Here is a 27,455-nt window from a genome sequence, read left to right as displayed (position 1 = left end):
CCCGAGGTCCTTATTTCTGACACACTATTGCAGTGTTGGAGGTGAGGCAGGTGGAACTTACACCTGCCATAAGGTCGTGGCACTGATCTTGTCATTTAGTTTAAAAATAAGGTGTGTGGGGGAGCATACAAAACACGTAGAGGAGAGACAGGGACCTAGTGCAGCAGCAGGATATAAAACCAGCTGCTGCTTAAAGGGGAACTGGCAGAACTGGAGGAAGCAGACAACCTGGACATTAAGGATGGCAGCCAAATCAAAAAATATTAGCAGCAAACCATAATGAGCCAGAGACAGATGTCCTCCAAATCTGTTACCTTAACCCTTACTTGCAGTATCTTTATATGTATGGCATTCCTACATTCATTACTTTCACAATGCCAGAGGTGAAAGTGGAATCAGAACATGGGGAGGAGAGGCTCTGTAGAAGTCATACCTGGCTCCTACACCTGCAGACTCACATCTCTGGGATTCTGCTCTGAAAAGGACGCTGAATGAGCATCAAACTTGCATTTTTTAAAAATATTCATTCATGGGATGTGGGCATTGCTGGCAAGGCCAGCATTTATTGCCCATCCCTAGTTGTCCTCGAGAAGGTGGTGGTGAGCCACCTTCTTGAACCGCTGCAGTCTGTGTGGTGAAGGTACTCCCACAGTGCTGTTAGGTAGGGAGTTCCAGGATTTTGACCCAGCGATGATATACTTCCAAATCAGGATGGTGTGTGATTGGAGGGGAACTTGGAGGTGGTGGTGTTCCCATGCACCTGCTGCTCTTGCCCTTCGAGGTGGAAGAGGTCGTGGGTTTGGCAGTTGCTGCCGAAGACGCCTTGGCAAGTTGCTGCAGTGCATCTTGTAGATGGTACACACTGCAGCCACGGTACGCCGGTGGTGGAGGAAGTGAATGTTTAAGGTGGTGGATGGGGTGCCAATCAAGAGGGCTGCTTTGTGCTGGATGGTGTCAAGCTTCTTGAGTGTTGTTGGAGCTGCACTCATCCAGGCAAGTGGAGAGTATTCCATCACACTCCTTACTTGTGCCTTGTAGATGGTGGAAAGGCTTTGGGGAGTCAGGAGGTGAGACACTCACTGCAGAATACCTAGCCTCTGATCTGCTCTTGTTGCCACAGTATTTATGTGGCTGGTCCAGTTAAATTTCTGGTCAGTGGTGACCCCCCAGGATGTTGATGGTAATGCCGTTGAATGTCAAGGGGCAGTGGTCAGACTCTCGTTTGTTGGAGACAGCCATTGCCTGGCACTTGTGTGGTGCAAATGTTACCTGCCACTTATCAGCCCAAGCCTGAACACCTTCCAGGTCTTGAAGCAGTCCACGCCCGCATGCAACATTATCTGAGGAGTTGTGGATGGCACTAAACACTGTGCAGTCATCAGCGAACATCCCCATTTCTGACCTTATGGTGGAGGGAAGGTCATTGATGAAGCAGCTGAAGATGGTTGGGCCTAGGACACTGCCCTGAGGAACTCCTGCAGCAATGTCCTGGGGCTGTGACGATTGACCTCCAACCACCACAGCCATGGAGACACGGAGGACCATTTTGGAGGACCCGAGAGAGAGACAGTACGGATCATGGCATAAAACAACGCCATCCGTGGTGCCAATAGTGAAAAATTCAATACAATGCAACTATACAGAGCGAGTGGTAGCACCATGAACCATTTAAACCCCTGATAGGATACACTGACTGGTCTGGAGTCCTCTCTAAGTGAATGCTTTGACTAGCCACCTTTAGGCCTTGGAGAGAACAATAGAAACTGGCTTTCCAGAGATTTGAGGCCCCATCTCTCAAGGTCTGTGGGATCTAACTGAGGCCATAAATTCTGGCCTCCCTCTAGTCAGTGGGCACTGAGATCCAAGACCTAGCACAAATAGCATGGCTAAAATATGCCTTCATGATGCTATTCTCTCTCCTGATGACAGCTCGCATAACCTTTTGATTAGGCCAGCCAGTTAGATGCCTGCTTACACTGGTGTTATGATACAGGACCAAGCTGCCATACACCTTCAGTGGCAGCGCAGTCTGCTTGAAGAGTTCTCCTCAGTCCCAAGAGGTTCATTATACTATAGCTTAGGCAAGCGTCACGGACATCCTTCGCCTTCAGCTAGCACCCCAGCACAGCACAGCACCAGGATAAATTAAAAAATGGCACAAAGAAGCACCGGGGTAGGGATTGCTATAACTATATATGAACACAGTAAAGTCACTTTGTGATATGAAACCCAGTGATCCAAGACATGTCTGTTTTATGCTTTTTGAGTTTGAGAGAATGTTTGTAGGTCAATTTGCAATGAGACAAACAGTTCCTTCTATGCCTCCTCAGAGAACCTTTGCCGCCTTAAGATGATCACTTCAAGAGAGCAGCATAATATATTACTCTAATGGAAGAGTAGCTCTCTTCTCATGCAGCTTTATCCTCTGCGCCTCTCTCATTTGCTTTGTCTCTTGTTCTGTCTTCATCATAAAGATTTGTATGTGAATGCCCATAATGAACCTTATGGTTAGGGCTTCATGACAGAAGGATGGAAAGCAAAAGATTTCCCTGTTGAAACTGCAGAAAGACAGCTTACAGCTTCACCTCTTAGTTGCAAGCTGAGAAAAAATGTTTTGTAATCACTCCAGACAAAGCTGATGTTTCAGAACAAAGTTTATGGACAGTCGAAGCCTGTGCGCTCAATCACTTCCTGGTCTGACAAGTCATTAGGTAACTTACCCCTCTTCTACAGGTTTAATTCAAGTCAGGTGCAACTCTGGCATAAATAGGTGAATTTCTGAGCCAGCAGATTTTGCCTTCATTGTCCTGTCATTTGCAGACATGTACCATGGGGACAGGCACTACCTCTGCTGACACTAAGGGCGAATTCTTGCCAGCCCTGGGGAGGCGGGACTGCCGGGAAAATGGCAGAATCTGGGGGTGTGTACCCATCCCGCCCCCCAACCCGCCTCAATGCCATCTTCCCAGGAGGCGGGTAGCCGACCCGTGCGGGGTCCCGTCTCCTGGAGGCGGGAAGGGGATTACAGCCACTTAACTGCCTGTTTACAGGCAGTTAAGAGGATTATCCCCATTTTTCCAACAGAGGCGCGGGCTTCCTGACGTCGGGAAACCCCGCCAGGGTCACCGAGGCGAGCAGTGGGTCTGCGGGGCTCAGAGGGATGCAAAAGTGCACTGTGAAGGTAAGTGATGGGTGCAAGTGTAGAGAGGTAAGTGACGTAAGAAAACTACTAGGCACTTGGTCTGAGTATTAAACAAGGCTTTAATCAACTGTTTTTCAACATAGAGGTCTAGTTGTGTCCTTCACTAGTTCCTGTTAAAGAATGTCCTGAGCAAGCTGGGCCCATGCCCGAGTATTTATACTCTCCCTGGACAGCACCACCAGCAGGCCGCCCAGTATCATTTCATAAGTCATTTCCACATGAATGACAAGATTCATGTCAGTAAGTATGTGAGGTGAGTGAAAAGTGCTGGAAAATGTTTACTTACCTTTGTTTCTTCCTGCAGGCTTCAACAGTTGGGGATGCGGAGAGTCTCGCATCTCACCGGCAGAGATGGCAGATGGCTGCTGCATTCTCTGATGCAACATCCATCTAATTTCTGCTCAAAAAAGAGGTTTGATGAGTCTTGAATACAAGGACTCATCAAACAACATAGAATGTCAGTGTTTGACAGCTTTGACATTCTCTGTAACCGGCTTCTCCTTAATTGGCCTGCTAAGTCCGCTGGGAAAATAGTGTGGGTTGGCCACAAGTTGATAGAGGTGGGACTGAAACCCGACAAGCAGCAGTCCTGCCTCCAATGCGCCCCCATTGACAAAAGCACCCCTAAGTTCCACTGGAATGTAGCGTGTATCTTAGAAGTGGTGTAACTCTGGTGTATCTGACCTACACCTCAAATGACAGAGCTACTCGATTTCTGCCCTCCCCAACCCCCACATAAAAATAGCAGAATTTTGGGTCCCGGGTATTTTCTAACATTAGTAGAATTAAATCTTACATACCTCTTTGCAGATTTCCAGGTGCTTCTTCAAACCTGCTACAGTCTTTCTGTGCACAGTCATACAGTTTGGACAAACAATCTCCCCTTTCTCTGCAATTTCCTGATGCCACTTCTCTTCCTGGCTTCCTGTTATTAGCAGTATGAGTATAACATTAAAGACAACAGTGAAAGATCTGCTTCGAGAATATTAACTGTTTATCACATTTTAATGTCATACAATGTAACATTGTTTGGAAATTGCTCATTGAATCCTGCCGAAACAGCAGCCAGAAATGCTTGTATTGTTAGAATGAAATCAACTAATGATTCAGTATTCCAGCAAAGGGAAAATAGGCATTCTCAATCATATTCTAACATAAGACACACAGCTTTCACCACAACCACTTTTTACAGTCTCTGTTGCAACTGTTTAAAGCTGCTTATTTTACTCACCTTTATGAGTGTTAGTACTGCATGCTGTCAGTAAAAACACAGCTCTTCCCAGCAGCCAGATTTAGCAAAGTTACTATGACACTGCCGCTGGTTGCTCGAGATCAGAGAATTGGGAACAACTGGCATTAAGGCCGGTACAAAAGCAGCTTAAAAGCCTGAAAATACAATCGATTTCCAGGCTGTTAAATCCATTAGCAGCCCTTATGTAATAGCCGTTAGTATATCGGATTCTTGAGGGATGATTTTAACTGTACCTGCTTGGTGGAATCTGGGCAGGCGGGCAATTAAAATGGCCGATGCACCTCACCCCTCCTCCAAGGCAGCCCTGCCTTCCTGCGGGTTGCAATTTTAACCTGCTTAGTTAAGCAGATGAACGGGAGATCCACCGGAAGGCAGTGGGTCCTTCTTTAAATATGCAGATCCGGCTCCGATGATGTCATCAGGGCCTGACTGCAATTTTAACCTGATGCCCTGTGCGAGGTTGCCATCGTGGCCTCAGAGCCAGGCCAACCTGGTGTCAAGCAGTTCCGGTTATTTTAAATTTTCTTTTGTTTCCTGCCACTGCTTGGGAAGAGAACTTCCCTCTCGCCCTGACCTCTTCTAGCAGAAACTCCAGAGAAGTCTCGGAGAACCTGTGGGCTTGCCTGTGACTCAGGCTGACTTTGTTTCTTGCTGTACCACTCCAACAGTGAAATCTTGCAGAAGAGAATGCATTCCCGCGTCAAATAGGCCTCTGGCTGACCCACTGGAGGATCTAATTACATATTCCAGAGAAACTGCTGGGTGTGTCTTGTCCTCCAAGAGGACCAATCAGCAATCAGGTCTTGTCATCCAAGGGGACCAATCAGAACTTTGGTGTTGCGAATAGACACATCCTAAAATGAAGGCAAGCAGCCTCATTAAAATATTTAAATGACCAACCCACCTCCTGAGAGCGGATTGGTCACCCGCCCTTTGTCCCACCTCCGTTAAAACCGGAAGTGGGCAGGTTCAAGGCAGGTCGGATTGCTGTTTCAGATTTGTGGATTTTCAATGGTCTCTTATGATTTGATTGGGATTACGGAAACATGGCTCCAGGGTGGCCAAGGCTGGGAACTCAACATCCAGGGGTATTCAATATTCAGGAAAGATAGGCAAAAAGGAAAGGGAGGTGGGGTAGCATTGCTGGTTAAAGAAGGGATTAATACAATTGTAAGGAAGGATATTAGCTCTGATGATGTGGAATCTGTATGGGTAGAACTGAGAAATACCAAGGGGCAGAAAACGTTAATGGGAGTGGTATATAGACCTCCAAACAGTAATGCGGAGGTTGGGGATGGCATTAAAAGGGAAATTAGAGAAGCGTGCAATAAGGGCACAGTAGTCATCATGGGTGACTTTAATCTACATATAAATTGGGCTAACCAAATTGTAACAATATTGTGGAGGAGGAATTCCTGGAGTGTTTAGGGGATGGTTTCCTGGACCAATATGTCGAGGAACCAACCAGAGATCAGGCCATCTTAGACTGGGTATTATGTAACGAGAAAGGATTAATTAACAATCTTGTTGTACGAGGCCCCTTGGGTCGGAGCAATCATAATATGAGAGAATTCTTCATTAAGATGGAGAATGAAGTTGTTGACTCAGTGACTAGGGTCCTGAATTTAAACAAAGGAAACTACGATGGTCTGAGGCGCGAGTTGGGTAGGATTGATTGGGGAATGTCACTCAAAGGGTTGATAGTGGATAAGCAATGGCAAACATTCAAAGACCGCATGGATGAACTACAGAATTTGTTCATCCCAGTTTGGCATAAAAATAAAACAAAAAAGGTGACTCAACCAAGGCTAACAAGGGAAATTAGGGATAGCGTAAGATCCAAGGAGAGGACACATAAATTGACCAGAAAAAGCAGTAAACCTGAGGATTGGGAGCAGTTAAGGATTCAACAAAGGAGGACAAAGGGATTAATTAAGAAGGGGAAAATAGAATATGAGAGTAAGCTTGCATGGAACATAAAAACTGACTGTAAAAGCTTTTATACATATGTGAAGAGAAAAAGATTGGTGAAGTCAAGCGTAGGTCCCTTGCAGTCAGAATCAGGGGAATTTATAATGGGGAACAAAGAAATGGCAGACCAATTAAATACATATTTTGGTTCTGTCTTCACAAAGGAGGACACAAATAACCTCCCAGAGATGTTGGGGAACATAGGATCTGATGAAAGGGAGGAACTGAAAGAAATCAGTATTTGTAGGGAAATGGTGTTAAGGAAATTGATGGGATTGAAGGCCGATAAATCCCCAGGGCCTAATAATCTACATCCTAGGGTACTTAAGGAAGTGGCCCTAGAAATAGTAGATGCATTGCTGATCATCTTCCAACATCCGATGGAATCTGGAACAGTACCCATGGATTGGAGGGTAGCTAATGTTACCCCACTATTCAAAAAAGGTGGTAGAGAGAAAACAGGGAATTACAGACCGGTAAGCCTGACATCGGTAGTGGGGAAAATGCTAGAGTCCATCATAAAAGATGTAATAGCAGAGCACTTGGAAAACAGTGACAGGATTGGACAAAGTCAACATGGATTTACAAAGGGTAAATCGTGCTTGACTAATCTACTGGAATTTTTGAGGATGTAACTGGTAAAATAGATAAGGGAGAACCAGTGGATGTGGTGCATTTGCACTTTCAGAAGGCTTTCGATAAGGTCCCGCATAAGAGATTAGCGTGTAAAGTTAAGGTACATGAGATTGGGGGCAAGGTACTGACTTGGATAGAGAACTGGTTGGCAGACAGAAAGCAAAGAGTTGGAATAAACGGGTCTTTTTCCGAGTGGCAGGCAGTGACTAGTGGGGTACCGCAGGGATCGGTCCTTGGACCCCAACTATTCACAATATATATTAATGATCTAGACAAGGGAACTAGATGTAATATCTCCAAATTTGCAGACGACACAAAGCTGGGTGGGCGTGTGTGCTGTGAGGAGGATGCCGAGAAACTCCAGGATGATTTGGACAGGTTGGGTGATTGGGCAGAAGCATGGCAGATGCAATATAACGAAATGCAAAATGCGAGGTTATCCACTTTGGTAGCAAAAACAGGAAGGCAGATTATTATCTGAGTGGCAATAGATTGGGAGAAGGGGAAATGCAACGAGACCTGGGTGTCCTTGTGCATCAGTCGCTGAAGGTAAGCATGCAGGTGCAGCAGGTGGTTAAGAAGGCAAATGGTATGTTGGCCTTCGTAGCGAGAGGGTTTGAGTACAGGAACAAGGATGTCTTGCTGCAGTTGTACAGGGCCTTGGTGAGACCACATCTTGAGTATTGTGTGCAGTTTTGGTTGCCTTATCTGAGGAAGGATGTTCTTGCCATGGAAGGAGCTCAGCGAAGATTCACCAGGCTGATACCTGGGATGGCAGGAATTACTATGAGGAGAGATTGGATCTGTACTCGCTGGAGTTTAGAAGAATGAGAGGGGATCTCATTGAAACTTATAAAATTCTGACAGGACTGGACAGACTAGATGCAGGAAGAATGTTCCCGACGGTCGGGGAGGCCAGAACCAGGGGTCACAGTCTAAGGATAAGGGGTAGGCCATTTAGGACAGAAATGAGGAGGAATTTCTTCACCCAGAGAGTGGTGAACCTGTGGAATTCTCTACCACAGAAGGCAGTAGATGCCAATTCATTAAATATATTCAAGAAGGAGTTGTATATATTTCTCAAGGCTAAAGGGATCAAGGGGTATGGGGAGAAAGCAGGGACCGGGTACTGAATTTGGATGATCAGTCATGATCGCATTGAATGGCGGAGCAGGCTCGAGGGGCCGAATGGCCTACTCCTGCTCCTATCTTCTATGTTTCTATGTAATGGAGTTCATTTGTAAAATGACAAAATGTGGTGATGTCGTTTGACCCAATCGGTTATATTGTTAATGCAGTCTATCTTTTTTTCAAAAAAGAGAAAATTAAGGGGTGATAAACAGCAATTCATCTGTGCCTCCTCAGAATGGAGGCAAAGTATGAGGCAGTGGAAATAAAAATCAGGAGAGATGTAAAACAGGCTGCCAATTTGCAATCATCCATTTCACACTATCGCACAAAGTCAAAATTACCACCCTTGTATTCAAAGATTAACCTGTAATGTTAAAAGTGTCACAACCAAGACAATCCTTTAAAGAAAGAATGCTGTAGAAAAGGGTCAGCTCAACTGCACAATTTTTTGTCAATATTTTAATTAGAATATTAACATTACCAAATATGGGAATCAAGATTATTTTTGACACGGGTCCAAATCCTGGAACTCCCTTACTAACAGCACTGTGGGAGCACCTTCACCACACGGACTGCAGTGGTTCAAGAAAAAGGCCCACCACCACCTTCTCGAGGGCAACTAGGGATGGGCAATAAATGCCGGCCTTGCCAGAGGCACCCACATCCCAAATGAATAATAAAAAAACTCTATAAGCTTTGAATTCTAGACACTTAGGTGAATCTTAAGATGATGAAAATATAAACCTTCCTGGCATAACTGTTATGAAGGTACAATTTTTATTTACAACATTATTTTACCTGTAAGTGGGTGATGGTTTAATTTATGATAGCAAAATACTGCGGATGCTGGAAATCCGAAATGACAACAGAAAATGCTGGAAAAACTCAGCAGGCCAGGCAACATCCGTGGAGAGAAAATAGTCAACGTTTCGAGTCAAATTTTTTGTCAAGACTGGAAAGGCACAGAAAATGAAATAGATTGAAAGGCCAGGCTGGGAGAGAACAAGAGAGAAATGAAGAGACATTAAGAGGTATTTAAAACGAGCCGTCTTTTGTCTCCACTGGTCCTATCACCATCTCGTCTCGTTTTGAATACCTCTTAATGTCTCTTCATTTCTCTTTTGTTCTCTCCCAGCCTGGCCTTTCAATCTATTTCATTTCCTGTGCCTTTCCAGTCTTGACAAAGAATTTGACTCGAAACGTTAACTATTTTCTCTCCACGGATGTTGCCTGGCCTGCTGAGTTTTCCCAGCATTTTCTGTTGTTATTATGGTTTAATTTATATTGGCCTTGAATTTCCGACCCCCACGGGTGCGTATGAGCTCATAGGGGCTGCGCAAGTGCCGGGTTTAGGCATGCAAAGCGCATGTGCTGAAACCCGGCACTTATGATCTGTTAAGAATTCTCTTGACAGATCATCCACATGCCCGAGAAAAGTGCCTCTGCGGGTGGAGAGTTCCGCTATTTACTCAACTTCCACCCGCTGAAGGGCCATAGAATTCTTACGCCTGGTAAAAGCAGGTGAAAGGCCTGCTTTTACCAGCATAAGAGTTTTAAAAAAATAGAAAAATAAGATTTTATCACTCACTTATAAATTAAAAACCCTGTCCAATAAGGGAAGGTTATATTAAGCCCCATAAAAACATTAAAAAAAAATCAAAATATTAAATTTTTGTTCAGCATATATAATTAAATGCCATTTTAATTAATTTTATATATGTAATGGCTTTTATTTATTTATTTCAGTGTGTTGGTGCATTTTTGCAGTCATTCCCATTCATACTCTTAACAGTTCTGTATGTATGAAACTGTCAAAAGTATGAAGGGGGATTCCCTTCTTCCATTGGTTCGCCTGGCCCACGTGATCCCAGGCACGCTTGCGAACCGCATGCGCCCCTGGGATACGCGGGCCTCTGCGCATTTCGAAGAGGAGAGGCCCAGGATTGGAAGCCTCGGGATCTATGGAACCAGCAGGTAGGTTCGTAGAATTTTTTCTGATCGGAGGCATCTGCCCGCAGGAAACCTTCGATCGGAAATTCGGGTTGATCATAAAATGTTATCATGCCGTGAAGCTACCTGTAAATAATATGCAATAGCTATAATCACACTGTAGACTTTACAGGAACTCATCATGCCTAATCATTTGGGATTGTATTAAGGGTATTCGAATATTATACAGTATAAAACTATTTCTCATTGGACACGGAGTGTGGGTACTGCAAAATAATATAAATAATTTTAATACTTTAGTTTCACAATGTGACTCAATACTTTTGGAATGGAGAATAGATGAAACTTTGAAATGTTTACCCTGATCTTACCTGGTAAATATGTGACAGCTTCTTTTTTTATGTGAACTCCCAAAGGTTTCCGTTGCAGTTCTTCGGTGCATTTGATGTTATTTTTCTTCTTGCCTCTACCCCTTCCCTTGTCATCTGGTTTTGACAGGCCTTTAATTAACAAAGTAATTAATTCAGAGAGTTTAATAAAACCGCCACAGAAAAATTGCTGTCCTTCATCCAACACAATGATATTTAATTAGTCCCTTTGCAATTTTTCAGGGTTTTTTTCTCTACAATGGCTATATATAGTTTGCAGCAGACATCTTTTATTAATCTGTTTACAATGCATCTTGCTGAGTCATGTAATGATATAACACTTAAACTGATCATTTCATAGCACTTTACTTACAAACTTCAGTTCAAGGTTGATTGTCTACCTACCAATCCGCGGAGGAAAAAAATCTGTACTAAACTCTCCTTGCCATAAGTCAGTGCATCTGACAAGTCACAGAGCAACACAGAAATCAAGGAGTCACAAAGGAATTCTAACTCAATGACAAAAGTGTGAAAAAAGTTTCACTTCTTTAAATAAGGAAAAAATAAAATAAAAAAAAAACCTTCCTGAGAAACTGTTTACCCAAAATATTTTAAATGGGGAACAGTGCATTATTCCACAGTTCCTACACAACATCAAGACTCTGTTTTGTTCTGGTGGATGATAAAAAATCTCCAACTTGTTATTGCTGTCTATCCTTCATGATGCTTCTCAAAACTTAATACTGTACTGTTCAAGTAGATTACCTAAACTGCTTTTTAATTAACGGATGTTGTGTTGGTTTACCTTTTAATCCAAAGGTTCCTGATATAGATGGCTGCTCCCCTGTAAACTTCTTAGGTGTCTTCTGTTTCCTTCCTAGCTCAAACAAATTATTGCAAAATATCAGCCAGAATTATTTAATTTTTAAACGTAATCTGTAATTGGCCTAAGGAGTATTCATAGAAAGATAGAAACATAGAAGATAGGAGTAGGCCATTCGGCCCCTCGAGCCTGCTCCACCATTCAATGAGATCATGGCTGATCATCCAAATTCAGTACCCCATTCCTGCCTTCTCCCCATATCCCTTGATCCCTTTAGCCTTAAGAAATATATCCAACTCCTTCTTGAATATATTTAATGAACTGGCCTCCACTGCCTTCTGTGGTAGAGAATTCCACAGGTTCACCACTCTCTGGGTGAAGAAATTCCTCCTCATCTCAGTCCTAAATGGCTTACCCCTTATCCTTAGACTATGACCCCTAGTTCTGGACTCCCTGGCCATCGGGAACATCCTTCCTGCATCTAGTCTGTCCAGGCCTGACAGAATTTTATAGGTTTCAATGAGATCCCCTCTCAATCTTCTAAACTCCAGTGAGTACAAGCCCAATCGACCCAATCTCTCCTCGTACGTCATTCCTGCCATCCCAGGTATTAGCCTGGTGAATCTTCGCTGCACTCCTTCCATGGCAAGAACGTCCTTACTCAGATAAGGCGACCAAAACTGCACACAATACTCAAGGTGCAGTCTCACCAAGGCCCTGTACAACTGCAGCAAGACATCCTTGTTCCTGTACTCGAACCCTCTTGCTACGAAGGCCAACATACCATTTGCCTTCTTAACTGCCTGCTGCACCTGCATGCTTACCTTCAGCGACTGGTGCACAAGAACACCCAGGTCTCTTTGCATTTCCCTTCTCCCAATCTATTGCCATTCAAATAATAATCTGCCTTCCTGTTTTTGCCACCAAAGTGGATAACCTCACATTTATCCACATTATAGTGCATTTGCCATGTTTCTGCCCAATCACCCAACCTGTCCAAATCGTACTGGAGTTTCACAACATCCTCCTCACAGCATACCCTCCCACCCAGCTTTGTGTCGTCTGCAAATTTGGAGATATTACATCCAATTCCCTCGTCCAGATCATTAATATATATTGTGAACAGCTGGGGTCCTAGGACCGATCCTTGCGGTACCCCACTAGTCACTGCCTGCCACTCGGAAAACGACCCGTTTATTCCAACTCTTTGCTTTCTATCTGTCAACCAGTTCTCTATCCAAGTCAATACCTTGCCCCCAATCCCATGTGCCTTAATTTTACAAGCTAATCTCTTATGCAGGACCTTATCGAAAGCCTTCTGAAAGTCCAAATACACCACATCCACTGGTTCTCCCTTATCTATTTTACCAGTTACATCCTCAAAAAATTCCAGTAGATTAGTCAAGCACGATTTACCTTTTGTAAATCCATGTTGACTTTGTCTGATCCTGTCACTGCTTTCCAAGTGCTCTGCTATTACATCTTTTATAATGGACTCCAGCATTTTCCCCACTACCGATGTCAGGCTTACCAGTCTATAATTCCCCGCTTTTTCTCTACCACCTTTTTTGAATAGTGGGGGGTAACGTTAGCTACCCTCCAATCCATGGGTACTGTTCCAGAGTCTATCGAGTTCTGGAAGATGACCAGCAATGCATCTACTATCTCCAGGGCCACTTCCTTAAGTACCCTAGGATGTAGATTATCAGGCCCTGGGGATTTGGGAATTAATGGCCAAAATGTATTAACTTAGAAATTAGAATTTGCGATATTATCAGACAAAAACTTAACAGGTCAGTATGACATTCCTTTGCCTATTTTACTAGACCTGTTAAGCTGTTTAAAATAAGCTGCGTTAAAATAACAGACAAAGGAAAGTCAAATGAATGCATTAAGCATTTGTCCATTACCATCACCAATGGCAATTTGTAGTCTTTCATCTTTGGAATCAGTTTTGTGGACTATACTTCTCACTCCAGCTTCAGACAATTGAAGTTGTTTACATTTCCTGTGAAACATCCAGTCTCATCTTGTCAGGATGGTTCTATTGATTTGAGAACAGCAGGATATAATTTCTTGAAATTTCCAATCAGGTGAATAGTAGCCAGTTTAATTGGCAGCAGAGAATGCTTGGAGAGGTTAAGCTGCTGATTTTCTGTCAACTTGGGGAACAAAAGGGCCGGGGAAAATATGGTCAAAGACAGTTGTGTCAGATCTGATAAGGGAGACAGAGGGCGTGAACAGATCATCCTTTAAGACAAAGTTGATCAGGTTGAGCCGAACTACAGACCAGAAAAGTAATATTTAGCTCACTAACAAGGACATTGCGGCATATTTATTATTTTCTTTATTACAAGGAGTGCTACTGGATTAAGTCAAAGCACAGTGAGATTTACTAGCAGTCTTGCTATTTCTTGCTCACTTAACAATTGTAAAATAAGCTAGTTTATTGATTTACATTGAGCCCTGTCTTACTAAAATGTTAATCTGTCCACCATTTGGGAGACTGGAGGAGCGTATGTAGAAGCACTTGCGAGATTACAGTAGCCAGTTCATATAACAAGGTGATTTCATTGTTACGGCCCCAAGACGCGCTGTCATAGGACTAAATACTGGGCAGTAAAGGTAAACTCCTGATCATAAGGGATATATGTTCTGTTTACAGGAGACACCAGTCACACTAAGAGCATACTTTTAACAATATATAATTTGTAAAGCTACTGTACAGTTTTGTCACAATATTTATGTATTCACTATTCTGAAAGAAAATAGAAAATTAATTCTGACCTCAAGGTACATTTTCTGAAGTATACAGTGTTTAGGTTTGTCCACACAATACCATAAATTGTGATATGGTCTACAGTTTGGTATGTTTACTTAATTCCTGTATAATATTCAAGCTCACAGATTTAAACATTTTTTTCAAAGTGCATTTGACATAAAACATGCGGGGGGCGATTTCCCTATGGTTTGCACCTCAGGAATGCTAACGTCCCAAGTATAAAGCACTGGAAATAGCAATGGGGACCCTTTGCCCCCTTTTTATTAATGTGAAGTGCCTTGGGACGTTTTACTATGTTAAAGGTGCTATATAAATACAAGTTGGTGTTGTTGGATTTCCGGAGCTTCCTCAAGGAAAGGACAGAGTACATGTCCCTACAACAGGTGTCGGTGCAGGCAAAGACTGATTATTAAATAAGGTGGGAGAGGACATTCCGGTCGGCACATAGCGGGATTAAGCGGACTGGACTTGAACAGATTGCTTTGTTTGGGAATTTGGAAAGAGTGGGAATTTGGAAAAGAGGGGGAAGGAGTTGTTGCTTTTGCCTACACTACTTGTAGTGCTTTGTGTTCCAGGTAGATAGTTAATTTCAGTACCCTTAACTTAATCTAGATCAAGTAAGTAGTCAAGAAACTACACTGTAAACTAAGTTACCTAATTACAAATTTAATTAAAGTTAATTATATAAAACAAGGTCATAGCAAGATGGCAGTGCAGGTGGTGTGCCGGAACTGCAGCATGTGGGAATTTGTGGAGAGCATTGTGAGCCCGGACAACCATGTTTGCAGTAAGTACCTGCATCTTGAGGAACTTCAGCTCAGAGTTTCTCAATGGCGGAGCAGGCTTGAAGGGCCAAATGGCCTACTCCTGCTCCTATTCTTATGTCTTATGTTCTTATTCCCTGCCCTCCTGCCTTATTTTTGTCAAAGTTTGCCAGGAAGGCACCCAGACAGAAGGTCTGAGAGGTGCAGGCAGCAAGGCAAGGGATGCCTGGAAAATTAAGTTTTTGTCCAACTTCACCATGGATTTTTCAGGCCTGTGAGGTCTTGTTCGTAGGTACAAAGTTCTAAAAGGCCAGACGGCCCGCCTGCACTGGGAATATGAGCAGACCATTTAAATGACCTGACCCACCAAATTTCAGCTTGGTCAGGCGTAATGTACTTGAGGCATACAGGACCTATCCAGCATCAAGGGAAAGGGTATGGGGGGAGGGGGCAGTGAGTGGAAGGAAAATCGAGGCTGGGCTTTGTTTAACTTGAGGCAACACATTTTTCCCCCTCCCATTTTTGCCCCTGGTCTTCCCAGTCCGGACACCCTGATGTCGCCAATTCAACAACAGAGGAAGAGACTTCCTCTCAGGCTATCACTGATTCTGGTCAAAGCAAGGTGCCAGGAAACCCAGCACAGTGCTGGATTAAACTGGAGTCCCACCATTCTGTGGTGCACTCTCTGGTACTCCAACAAAAAGTATCACCTTACCCCATAGTGCTGTGCATATTTAGGCAGATGCAAAGAATTCAGCACTCAAACTTCTAGAAGTAGATTTAAATATTTGTCATCCCCTTTTCACATTTGAAACTATTAATATTTTTGAAGCTCTTAATTTATTAAACTTTTCAATTTCAAGCCCATTCATTTTCATATTTCCTCCTTTAGTTGGAGGCCCGTGGAGACATGGCTGTGGACGTCTCTTCAAACTCCATTGTCAAAACCACTCGGCCTTTAGTCAACAGCAGGTACGTTTCCGGTAAGCCAGTATCAGTTTCTCCCCCAGAGCAAAATGGCTTAATTGCCATGAACTACTTGTTTAACAGTCTGGCCAAAAGCTGATGAAACTCAAAACAAATGTGTCGAGTTGATTTGTCAGCAGTGGTGAGACTTGAACCCATGACTCGACTTGACCAAATTTTGAAAAGATGCTTATCCAGTTGTCATACAGTTTGATGCAGATACATGTAAGGGATGTATTTTTTAAGTTTCTGGAAGTTACCAAAGATTAGGGGTCCCAAAGCAGCACTATTTTTGGTGCATTTATACTGCAGCTATTAATGTCAGATGTCAGTATTGGTCTGGCCTGGCTGCAAACAAAATTCTTCTTCCCAATCCAGAGATCTTGAAGCACAAATACAAAACACAAATACTGCGGATGCTGGAAATCTGAAATGAAAAATAGAAAGTGCTGGAAATACTCAGCAGGTCAGTCAGCATCTGTGGAGCGAGAAACAGAGTTAATGTTTCAGGTCGATTAGGGATAGCATAAGATCCAAGGAGAGGACATATAAATTGGCCAGAAAAAACAATAATCCTGAGGATTGGGAGCAGTTTAGGATTCAACAAAGGAGGACAAAGGATTAATTAAGAAAGGGAAAATAGAATAAGAGAGTAAGCTTTCAGGGAACATAAAAACGGACTGTGAAAGCTTTTATAGATATGTGAAGAGAAAAAGATTGGTGAAGTCAAGCGTAGGTCCCTTGCAGTCAGAATCAGGGGAATTTATAATGGGGAACAAAGAAATGGCAGACCAACTAATTACATATTTTGGTTCTGTCTTCACAAAGGAGGACACAAATAACCTCCCAGAGATGCCAGGGAACATAGGGTCTGATGAAAGGGTGGAACTGAAAGAAATCAGTATTTGTAGGGAAATGGTGTTAGGAAAATTGATGGGACTGAAGGCCGATAAATCCCCAGGGCCTGATAATCTACATCCCAGGGTACTTAAGGAAGTGGCCCTAGAAATAGTAGATGCATTGCTGGTCATCTTCCAGAACTCGATAGACTCTGGAACAGTACCCATGGATTGGAGGGTAGCTAATGTTACCCCACTATTCAAAAAAGGTGGTAAAGAAAAAGCAGGGAATTATAGACCGGTAAGCCTGACATTGGTAGTGGGGAAAATGCTAGAGTCCATTATAAAAGATGTAATAGCAGAGCACTTGGAAAGCAGTGACAGGATCGGATGAAGTCAACATGGATTTAAAAAGGTTAATCATGCTTGACTAATCTACTGGAATTTTTTGAGGATGTAACTGGTAAAATAGATAAGGGAGAACCAGTGGATGTGGTGTATTTGGACTTTCAGAAGGCTTTCGATAAGGTCCCGCATAAGAGATTAGCGTGCAAAATTAAGGCACATGGGATTGGGGGCAAGGTATTGACTTGGATAGAGAACTGGTTGGCGGACAGAAAGCAAAGAGTTGGAATAAACGGGTCTTTTTCCGAGTGGCAGGCAGTGACTAGTGGGGTACCGCAATGATCGGTCCTAGGACCCCAGCTGTTCACAATATATATTAATGATCTGGATGAGGGAATTGGATGTAATATCTCCAAATTTGCAGACGACACAACGCTGGGTGGGAGGGTATGCTGTGAGGAGGATGTCGTGAAACTCCAGTACGATTTGGACAGGTTGGGTGATTGGGCAGAAACATGGCAAATGCACTATAATGTGGATAAATGTGAGGTTATCCACTTTGGTGGCAAAAACAGGAAGGCAGATTATTATTTGAATGGCAATAGATTGGGAGAAGGGGAAGTGCAAAGAGACCTGGGTGTTCTTGTGCACCAGTCGCTGAAGGTAAGCATGCAGGTGCAGCAGGCGGTTAAGAAGGCAAATGGTATGTTGGCCTTCGTAGCAAGAGGGTTCGAGTACAGGAACAAGGATGTCTTGCTACAGTTGTACAGGGCCTTGGTGAGACCGCACCTTGAGTATTGTGTGCAGTTTTGGTCGCCTTACCTGAGGAAGGATGTTCTTGCCATGGAAGGAGTGCAGCGAAGATTCACCAGGCTAATACCTGGGATGGCAGGAATGACATATGAGGAGAGATTGTGTCGATTGGGCTTATATTCACTGGAGTTTAGAAGATTGAGAGGGGATCTCATCGAAACCTATAAAATTCTGTCAGGCCTGGACAGACTAGATGCAGGAAGGATGTTTCTGATGGCCAGGGAGTCCAGAACCAGGGGTCATAGTCTAAGGATAAGGGGTAAGCCATTTAGGACTGAAATGAGGAGGAATTTCTTCACCCAGAGAGTGGTGAACCTGTGGAATTCTCTGCCACAGAGGGCAGTGGAGGCCAGTTCATTAAATATATTCAAGAAAGAGTTGGATATATTTCTTAAGGCTAAAGGGATCAAGGGATATGGGGAGAAGGCAGGGACAGGGTACTGAATTTGGATGATCAGCCATGATCTCATTGAATGGTGGAGCAGGCTCTAAGGGCCGAATGGCCTACTCCTGCTCCTATCTTCTATGTTTCTATGTTTCGTCCGAATGGGAAAAGTTAGTGATGTAACAGGTTTTAAGCAAGTACAGAGGCCGAGAAAGTGGGGAGGGGAGGAAAGAACAAAAAGGAAGATTCTGTGATACGGTGGAAGGCAGGAGAAAGTAAATGACCTTTAAGCACACATGTACAGAGCTCATATGTCAGTGGTTAAAATTTTAATATTTTGGTACCGGGATGGGTGCATCTATGCTCTCTAAAAGTTTAAATTAATTCCAGGTAAGTTTAAAAAATGTGTGAGGAATCTTGAGCACTTTTTAAGCCAGGTTTGACATTATACTCCAGTTATACTACATAGAATTTCAAGCTCAAGTTGTGCAGATTAACTCCTCCGAGGGGTTTCATACTACTCAGCTCTGGAGTCTGGTCTTGCTCCAACTGCAACTAATAGTTTTAGTGTCAACTTGGCTGAATTGATAGTGGTCCTTCCTTTGAGTCAGAGGTTTATGGGCTGAAGCTCCACAATAACTTGAGCACAGAATCTAGACTGACACTTCATTGTAGTACCGAGGGAGCACTGCATTGTCAGAGGTGCTTTCTTTTGGATGAGATATAAATAAAGGTCCCATCTATCTGCTCAAGTCAACCTAATAGGTCCCATGCCAGTATTCAAAGACAAGCAAGGAGTTCTCTCAATGTCCTGGGCAACATTGCTTATTCAACCAACTCCACCAAAGAAATACAGATTAGCTGATCATTCATTCATTTGCTGTTTATGGGATCTTGCTGTGCACAAACTGGCTACCATGTTTGCCTACATAACAATAGCAATTGCACTTCAAAATTATGACATCCGGAGGACATGAGAGGCATTATATAAATGCAGGTTCATACCTTACTGTTGTTTTGAAGTGCAAACCACCTTACAGCAATGATAAAGTTGCAGTAGAAAGGCACTCTTTGTTTCTCAAATGTGTAGCTAATGTGATTTTTTTAAATGTGGATATTCTTCTGTTCACTCGTAAAAAACTGACTCAGTTAGCCAAATATCAACCACAAACCAGCAAATTTAGTCTAATTTGTCACTATAAAAGTAAAAACCTTCATCAATTACAATGTCCTAATGCTTGACCTTTCTTCACAGTCCATTGCTGGTGCATTCTTAGTTTGCCAAATACAAGTTATAAGTTTACTCAGATTCCTTAAATTTAATCTATGTGATAGTATATCACATGGCACTAGAATATTTACAAGTGCGATTGTAGCAGTCTGATGAATCCAAACAACTGTTTTTCAAGAGTTATTGATGTTAGCAAGGTCCACAGACGTTGATAAATTTGTCTACAATTTGAACCAGATCCCATTAAAAACTGATGACTCACAGGACTAATCTCCCACAATGAGAAGTAAGTTTAGTTCAAGAAAATCCTACCCCTGCTGAGGCAACAACAACAGAATAAATCGCATTCATAAAAGTCCAAAAGGCTGACTTCATGGAAGTAGATGCCTTTGGATAACCTAAAACGTCACAACTAGGGGGCACTGCTGCACAAGCATATCTGACTTTGAACTTTCCTTAGAATGTTATATGAAAGTTTGAGGGAGGTGAAATAGACAGTGAAATAATACAGATGTGATCAGCTCAGAATCCACTGTAGAATAATGACTCCTTCAAATGGGTTAACCCCATCTCACTCCTTTTAGATTCCTGAAATTATAAACAAACAGTGTGCCAGGCTAATAACAACAGAAAACGCTGGAAAAACTCAGCAGGCCAGGCAACATCCGTGGAGAGAGAAACAGAGTTAACGTTTCAGGTCGAAAACCCTTCGTCAGAAGTGTGCCAGGCTATATGGATATCTAGAGCTCGAAGCACTACATTCAGCAAAGGCCCTTTTTCCTTTTAGATACCTTGCTACAGAGCTAATGTGAAGGAATATAAGACAGACTTAGGAGAAACATTTCATTAAAACAAACTCAGAAGCTGCAGCCAAGCTGGCAGACAAACAGTGAATACTGGTAACTAATCTGGCCTCAGGTTTTGTTCCAAGCTAATGACAGATCAGCATTCTCCATTTCCTGGTACCCAGTCTGAAATACAACTTAAATGTTTGCAGTTTTCTGATCTTAAAATATGGTTAACATTCAGCAGAATAAGCTGGGTTTGCCTACAAATTGAAGAGCAGAATAGGCCAAGCAATCAAACTTTAGAGATTAAATGGTATTTAAAAAATTGATGTTTTTGTCTCCATATTCTTAGAATGCACAAAAACCTCTCGGATCCGTTCCTCCCCCACAACGGTAAAAATTGGACTATGAAATATAAAAACCCAGAACTGCACTGCCCGCAAAAAGAGATGGGCAATAAAGAGTTCATTCAAACATTGCAGCCAAAACTACGAACCATCAAGAGACTGGATATCAATGATCACAGACAATCTAAAATACGAATGCTTCTGAACAAGAACATTTGCATATTCATTTACCTTAAGGGGTTACATTGTTAAAGAAGACCATGGCCCCAGAATAACTAGTATCAGTGCAGGCCTAGACAATGGGCCGGGCCTTGAACCATTTGAATATGAATGCTAACAGAAACCAACAACTAGCATATGCAGTCACCTTGGGAAGGTTGCATTGTCAGAAAGGTATCTCTAATCAATAGACAATACGAGGGACAATTAGCCATCAAGAGTTCTCTGCGAGAGACATTCACACATTTTGATATGGCCATCAGGTGCACAGGAAGGGCAGGAAATGTGTTTCAAGACTGCAAGTTGGTTTTGGTTTAAAGGAAGAGTCACTTCGAAGAGCGTCGGTGTGGGAAGTTAACGCAAAAACAGCGAGCAGAAAGATTCAGGCCTACAATCAACTCCAGGACAGCCAATCGGGAGTGGTGATTGTATGTTTCAGTCAAATCATAGAGAGGGCTTTTGTGATCAAGTCTCAGTAACTTTATGTGTAACAGTCAAATCGCGGATGGGTTTAACTGTGTCATATTGTGTCAATGCAAATGACCCTTGCATAGGGGTTTGTATTTTGGGGTTGTTAGCCTGATATAAATCGTAGGGATTTATACTGGGGAAGTAATTGTGTGTGTGTGTGTGTTCAATAAACAAATGAATCAAAGGTTGAGCTAAAACCCTATGCCGTGTGTATTTTTTGTTCTTATAAATCCTGACGTCCAAGAACTGTGTGTAACGGGGGACCAGTATCGGAGAAAACCCCTTACAAACCTCTACTGCGTAACAGATGCATCAATTATAGGTTTTACATTTAATTAACCTTACTGAAGAATCCATCCATCTTTGGGACAATAGGAAGGTCATTTTGCCTTCAAAATGTTATGCCAGAAGAATTGGAGTACACTTTGAAATAGCATAAATCAGTCATTGATATAAATTGCCATACAAAACCACAAAGATATTGGCAACTTCCTTGTTCACAGAAACAATTAAAACACTCATTTGTGTTTCAAAACATGAGTTGCTATGAAGCAGTTGCAATAGCTGGACAGAAGCATTCTTAGCTGACAATTCTACCATCAGAAAGCTTTCTACAGTACTAATTTACACAAGTACACACTGAAACCACAGGAACACGCTAAAGTCTGCCTACTTGTTTAGTTCAATGCATCCCAGGGGAGCTTAAGAAGTGAGATGGCAAAATCCATTTGTGCTGTGGCCATCCCTAAACAACAAGGGAAACAGGAATAATATCCAACATCATCGGGTCACTTGAGAAATTTCTTATCCAAGATCCTTGAGCAATCAGAGGACACAGCTGTGTCAACAAGAATAATCCTGGCAATAATTTAATTATCACTGAGCTGAATGTGATGGCATCTTTAATCCTCAAATATGTAATAAGCAGCCATTTAGTGTCAAAGATATTAGTTCAACAATACTGAAGTCTCCATGATAGCAAATAGATTCAATACTGTACACAAATATGGGTGGTTGAGAACAGGACCATGGATAAACTCACAAAAAAATATCAATGTACGAATCCAAGGGTATCATCCCCACCAAAAGTACAAGCACTGGAGACACAGATAAACAAATCACTACTTCAAACTCCTTGATACACTGATTAAAATTTTGTATCCCTCAATATTAAGTGGGTTTTAGATCATATTAATTCTTTAAAAAAAACTTACAGAAAATGTTTCAGTAGGGGTCCTGGATGATCTCAACATAGAAATCAAGTAAGGGAGATTTGATAAAAAAACAGACAAGCAATAGCCATTTAATATTCTGACAAACAATCATTCTTTGGTCGTCCCAAACAGCAACTTTAGATTACACAGAATTTCTCCAAATAGAAGCAATCTTCTAGCCTCTATTATACCGGTGGTTGCTTCGATTGGATTAAAGGTGACGAGAGCCCATGCATCGACTCCTCACATTCACACTGCTAAATCTGGCTCTCTTACCCTGACAACAAAATTGCATTCTACTTTACATGAGTCTACAGTTAATACGATATATTTGTATAGTATAAGTGAGTGCTTGTAAAGCATTCAGGTTGTTTAAGAATTCAGTGGTGGCTTAGTCATTATGAAGTAAGGTCACTGGAAGGATGGGTGCAGGCACGTGAAGGTTGGGAATCATGACAGTGTTGTGGCTCACAGGGGTCAGAGGTGATAGGTTGCAATATTGAGGAGGTGCAAGGGCTGAGCTGGTGGGCTCAAGGCTAGCACGATACCACTAGGTAAAGCATACAGGGCAAGTGAAGACAAGTAGGCTGCACCTAGGACCCAAAATCAGGCAACCATGAATTATTTTTGAAATATTAAATAAAATAACCTATGTTACTTCCCCTTTTTGTTATGCAATTGGGGCATTAAATAGATCCTAATCTTTAAAAAAAAAATCTTTTCCCAGACAACAGCAGTGAAATCTTAATGCCAGACTACCATCTTGAATTATTGTAGGCTTACTGTGTTTTGTTCGCTCAGGGTCTTCCTCAGGAAATGATATCTGCTTCTTGCCTTTGCTCAGATCATTAGATGACAGAGTTTCTTGAGCTTCTGTAGTGTTTGTTAATTTGTTGTCTCTGTTCTGTGTTGCACATTCCCCATTCTCAGTGCGCCTACTTAATTCTCTCTTCTGCTGCTTACACTTTTTCGGTGAAGTTTCTGCATTTTCAGTAACCCTGAAACACAAGTAAAAACTTTACCTATTAGGTCACTTAGTATGCAACTAGAAAGCTCAATGTCACTCTGGTGTTTATGAGATGTAAATTTCTTAATAAAAAATATATATTAATTGATCTTCTGTAGTATTGCACAAGGGGTGTCAAGACCAAGTGAAGTATTCAGTTCGAGGGTGGGGAATAACTGGATCTAGACAGGGGAGAAGCAGAAGGCAGGTGGGAGGAAACGGCAATGGAGAAGGAGATGTAGGGAAAGAAAAAGGGGAGAGGACAGAAATGGAATGGGAGGAGAGGGAGGGAAGGGAGAGGGAGAGGAGGGGAGAGGGTGATAGGGCAGGGGAAGAGGAGGGGACAGAGAAGGAGGGTCAACAGGTGAGGGAGATGGGAGAAATGGACATGGAGGGGGAGGTGGCACAAGAAGGGAAGAGGGAGGGAAGGCATGGAAGAGGGAAACAAGGTGGAGAATAGGGATAGGGGAGGAGGATGGGTTGGTTGATATACTGCACAGTGTAGGTGGTGTCAAGGCTCAAAAAGCTGATTGGTGGGAAGAGGTAGGGGGCAGATCATAGCACCACCAGCCAAGGGAACCTAAAAGTATTTGAAGGACGTCTGGATAGGTTAGCAGACAGTAATGGTTACAGTCATTTGATTCTTTTTATATGGTAGTAGCAAAAAATGAATTAACTATCAATATCTAAACCAGATATCCAGGCCAAAGCTTCCGGTGTAACAGCGTGGATATCTTGCAGGCTATCTACAAATTTCCTCTGACGGCAGTGTTCGACGATGTGCTCCAGGGTGATCTGATTAAATGGCCAGCAGGTGAGCGGGCTAGGGTGGGGAGTCCAATTGCGTGAAGTCAGATCATAAAGTGAGCTAACAGATTTTTTTTTAGCAGGTAGATGCTGTAGTGGGCCTTGGGATCACAGGCCGATTGTTGTTCTGGAGAATTATCATTGCGCAGAAGAGGCAGGCACCTTTTATTACCTTTACCAACACAGCTGCTGGCTAAGACACCAGAGTCTCAAACACTTAAGGGTGCTCCGCTGTGACGATTATTCTTGTTTTATAAGAAGCATTGTAATTGGTTGCCTGTTTTCCTGCCTTGAGATATATGCTGTAAACTTATTGGTTAGTTGATTCCATGTGACCTGTGGTGGCCATCTTAAATTCAGTATTCTACAGTGGTTGAGACTGGGTGCTTAACATGTACTTGTTGGTTTTTTAAGGTTAATAAAGCCTAGCTTTTGAAAGGCAATCTACTCTTTATTTCAATTTATTAACCTTTTGCTATAATGGAACGATATCTTCGACCGGAACGATTTAATGCTGACCCTAATTCTGCAGGAGTGGATGATCAATGGAAACATTGGTATCGTACATTTAAAAACTTTTTGGGTGTGTTGGATCAGCATACTCTGAATAAGTTGGATATACTAATCAACTACATCGCTCCGGATGTGTATAAGTATATTTTGGACTGTGAAACTTAAGAATTGGCTATTGCTACGTTGGAAATTTTTTTTGTTAAACCCAAAAATGAGGTATTTGCATGTCACCTTTTATCTGCCCGTAGGCAGCAGGCGGGAGAATCCTTGGATGCTTATTTACAAGCACTCCGGCGCCTTGGTGCTAACTGTAATTATAAGGCCGTGTCTGCAGAAGAACATAAGGAAGAGTCGGTACGGGATGCATTTATTAATGGATTACTGTCTAGATCAATTCGTCAGCGGTTATTAGAAAATAAGACCTTGGATCTTAAGAGTGCTTTTGAGCAAGCCTCTACATTGGATTTGGCTCAGAGAAGTTCGGATTCTTATGCTCTTTTTGATCGGCCTGCGACCGTGGTTTCGGCAGTTCCAGATGAAAGGGAGTTACGTGGATTTAATAGGAGTGGTTTACCAGATTCCGAAACAGTTTCTACTTCGGCAGCTGTTGCCTCTAGGATTCAGAAGTGTTATTTTTGCGGGAACGCCCGGCATCCCCGTCTGAAGTGCCCTGCCCGGGAGGCTGTGTGTAGTAAATGCGGCAAGGGAGGTCATTATGCACGTGTTTGCAAATTGGTTGCCTCCTCTGCGACCATTCAGCCTTTAGATAGGGCGTTTATTGCATCAGTTTCTGCCGCCTTTTCCCATGGCCTAAACAAAGCTATAGTTATGGCCCAAGTTAATGGGTTAGAAGTGAAGGCCCTTATAGATATGGGCAGTATGGAGAGCTTTATAAGTCTTCAGTTTGTGAGGGAGAAGCGTTTGAAAATTTCGCCTGTTTCCTATCAGGTGTGTATGGCTCAGACGACTCTCACCTCACAAGTAGCTGGTTGTTGCCTTGTGAAATTAATTCTCCTAGGTAATACGTATACTGATATACGCCTATCCGTTCTGCCTAATCTCTGTGCGGACATTTTGATTGGTCATGATGTGCTTCAATTACATGAGTCCCTCAGTCTTTCTTTCGGAGGAACCAAGCCACCTTTGTCTATTTGTGGATTAACTTCTTTATTCATTTCTCCATTATCACTTTTTTCCAATTTGATGCCGGACTGTAAGCCAATTGCTACCAAGTCAAGAAGGTATAGCAGTCAGGATAAAGAATTTATTCATTCTGAAGTTCAACGTCTTTTATCGGAAGGAATCATTGAACCTAGTTTTTCGCCCTGGCGGGCACAGGTAGTTGTCACCACTAATGAGAGACATAAGAAGCGAATGGTGATAGACTACTCTCAAACTATTAACAGGTATACTCAATTAGATGCGTACCCCCTGCCTAAGATTGATGAGCTTATCAATAAAGTATCTCAATATAAGGTTTTTAGCACTATTGACCTAAAGAGTGCTTATCATCAGATTCCTATCGCTAAGAGGGACAAACCATATACGGCCTTTGAAGCTGGCGGAAAGCTGTACCAGTTTTGCCGAGTACCATTCGGTGTTATTAACGGTGTCGCCTGTTTTCAACGGGCAATGGATGCTTTTATAAGTGATAACTCTCTCTCTGACACCTTCTCATATTTAGATGACATCACGGTGTGTGGCAAATCAAGGGTGGAGCACGATTTTAATCTAGAAAGATTCCTTCAAGTTGCAGAAAAAGTTGGCTTAACTTTCAATAAAGAGAAGTGTATCTTTTCGACCACCGAGGTAAATTTACTGGGGTATATTATCTCGGGAAACAAGATTAAACCAGATCCAGAACGATTGCGACCACTGATTGAGTTACCTTGCCCTACTAATTCTAAGGCCTTGCAACGAGTTGTTGGACTGTTTTCTTATTATTCTAATTGGATTGCAAACTTCTCGCAGAAGATCCGGCCCCTTATTCGGGTTACGACATATCCTCTATCATGGGAGGCCAGGATGTGTTTTGATAATCTTAAAAAGGATATCCTTGGAGCAGTTGTGCATTCTATTGATGAGCAGGTTCCCTTTGTGATTGAGACGGACGCTTCCGATTTTGCAATTGGGGCTACCCTGAACCAAAATGGAAGACCTGTGGCCTTTTTCTCACGTACTCTGAGCAATAGTGAGCAGAGACATTCATCAATAGAGAAAGAGGCGTACGCAATAGTAGAAGCACTGCGTAAATGGAGACATTATTTATCTGGGCGACATTTTACGTTAGTAACTGACCAAAAATCTGTGTCCTTCATGTTTGATGTCAAACATTTCGGAAAGATTAAGAATGATAAAATAATGAGGTGGAGGATCGAGTTGGCATGCTATCATTTCGATATAGTCTATCGTCCGGGGAAGGATAATGTTGCCGCTGATGCGCTGTCGAGGGCTTATTGTTCTGTGCTTCACGGAGATACGCTTATTAATCTTCATAATGCTTTGTGCCATCCTGGTGTTACGAGGATGATACACTTCGTACGCAGTAAGAATTTGCCCTCTTCAGTTGAAGACGTCAAGCGGATGACTTCGTCATGCTCTGTCTGCGCCCGGTGTAAACCGAATTTCTTTA

General features: G+C 42.6%; 1 protein-coding gene across 6 annotated transcripts in view; it reads right to left on the bottom strand.

Annotated features, from left to right (window-relative positions):
• LOC147108700 (zinc finger protein 512B-like) overlaps nt 1–27,455 on the bottom strand; it is a 165,738-nt gene that overhangs the window by 31,253 nt on the left and 107,030 nt on the right. For all 6 annotated transcript variants that reach the window (XM_086005429.1, XM_086005434.1, XM_086005433.1 and 3 more), the window contains 4 exons: nt 23,281–23,495; nt 11,316–11,387; nt 10,514–10,642; nt 4,003–4,127 (listed from right to left, as the gene is read on the bottom strand). In XM_086005429.1, the coding sequence (XP_085861555.1) occupies nt 4,003–4,127; nt 10,514–10,642; nt 11,316–11,387; nt 23,281–23,495 (541 nt within the window). The remainder of the gene's footprint in view (nt 1–4,002; nt 4,128–10,513; nt 10,643–11,315; nt 11,388–23,280; nt 23,496–27,455) is intronic.

This window comes from Somniosus microcephalus, chromosome 13, assembly GCF_052327205.1.
Source record: "Somniosus microcephalus isolate GS21.2 chromosome 13, FLI_Smic_1.0, whole genome shotgun sequence".
In the NCBI taxonomy this organism is placed as follows: Eukaryota; Metazoa; Chordata; class Chondrichthyes; order Squaliformes; family Somniosidae; genus Somniosus; species Somniosus microcephalus.
Note: the sequence above shows the minus strand (reverse complement) of the source record. Positions and strands in the feature narration are given on the sequence as shown.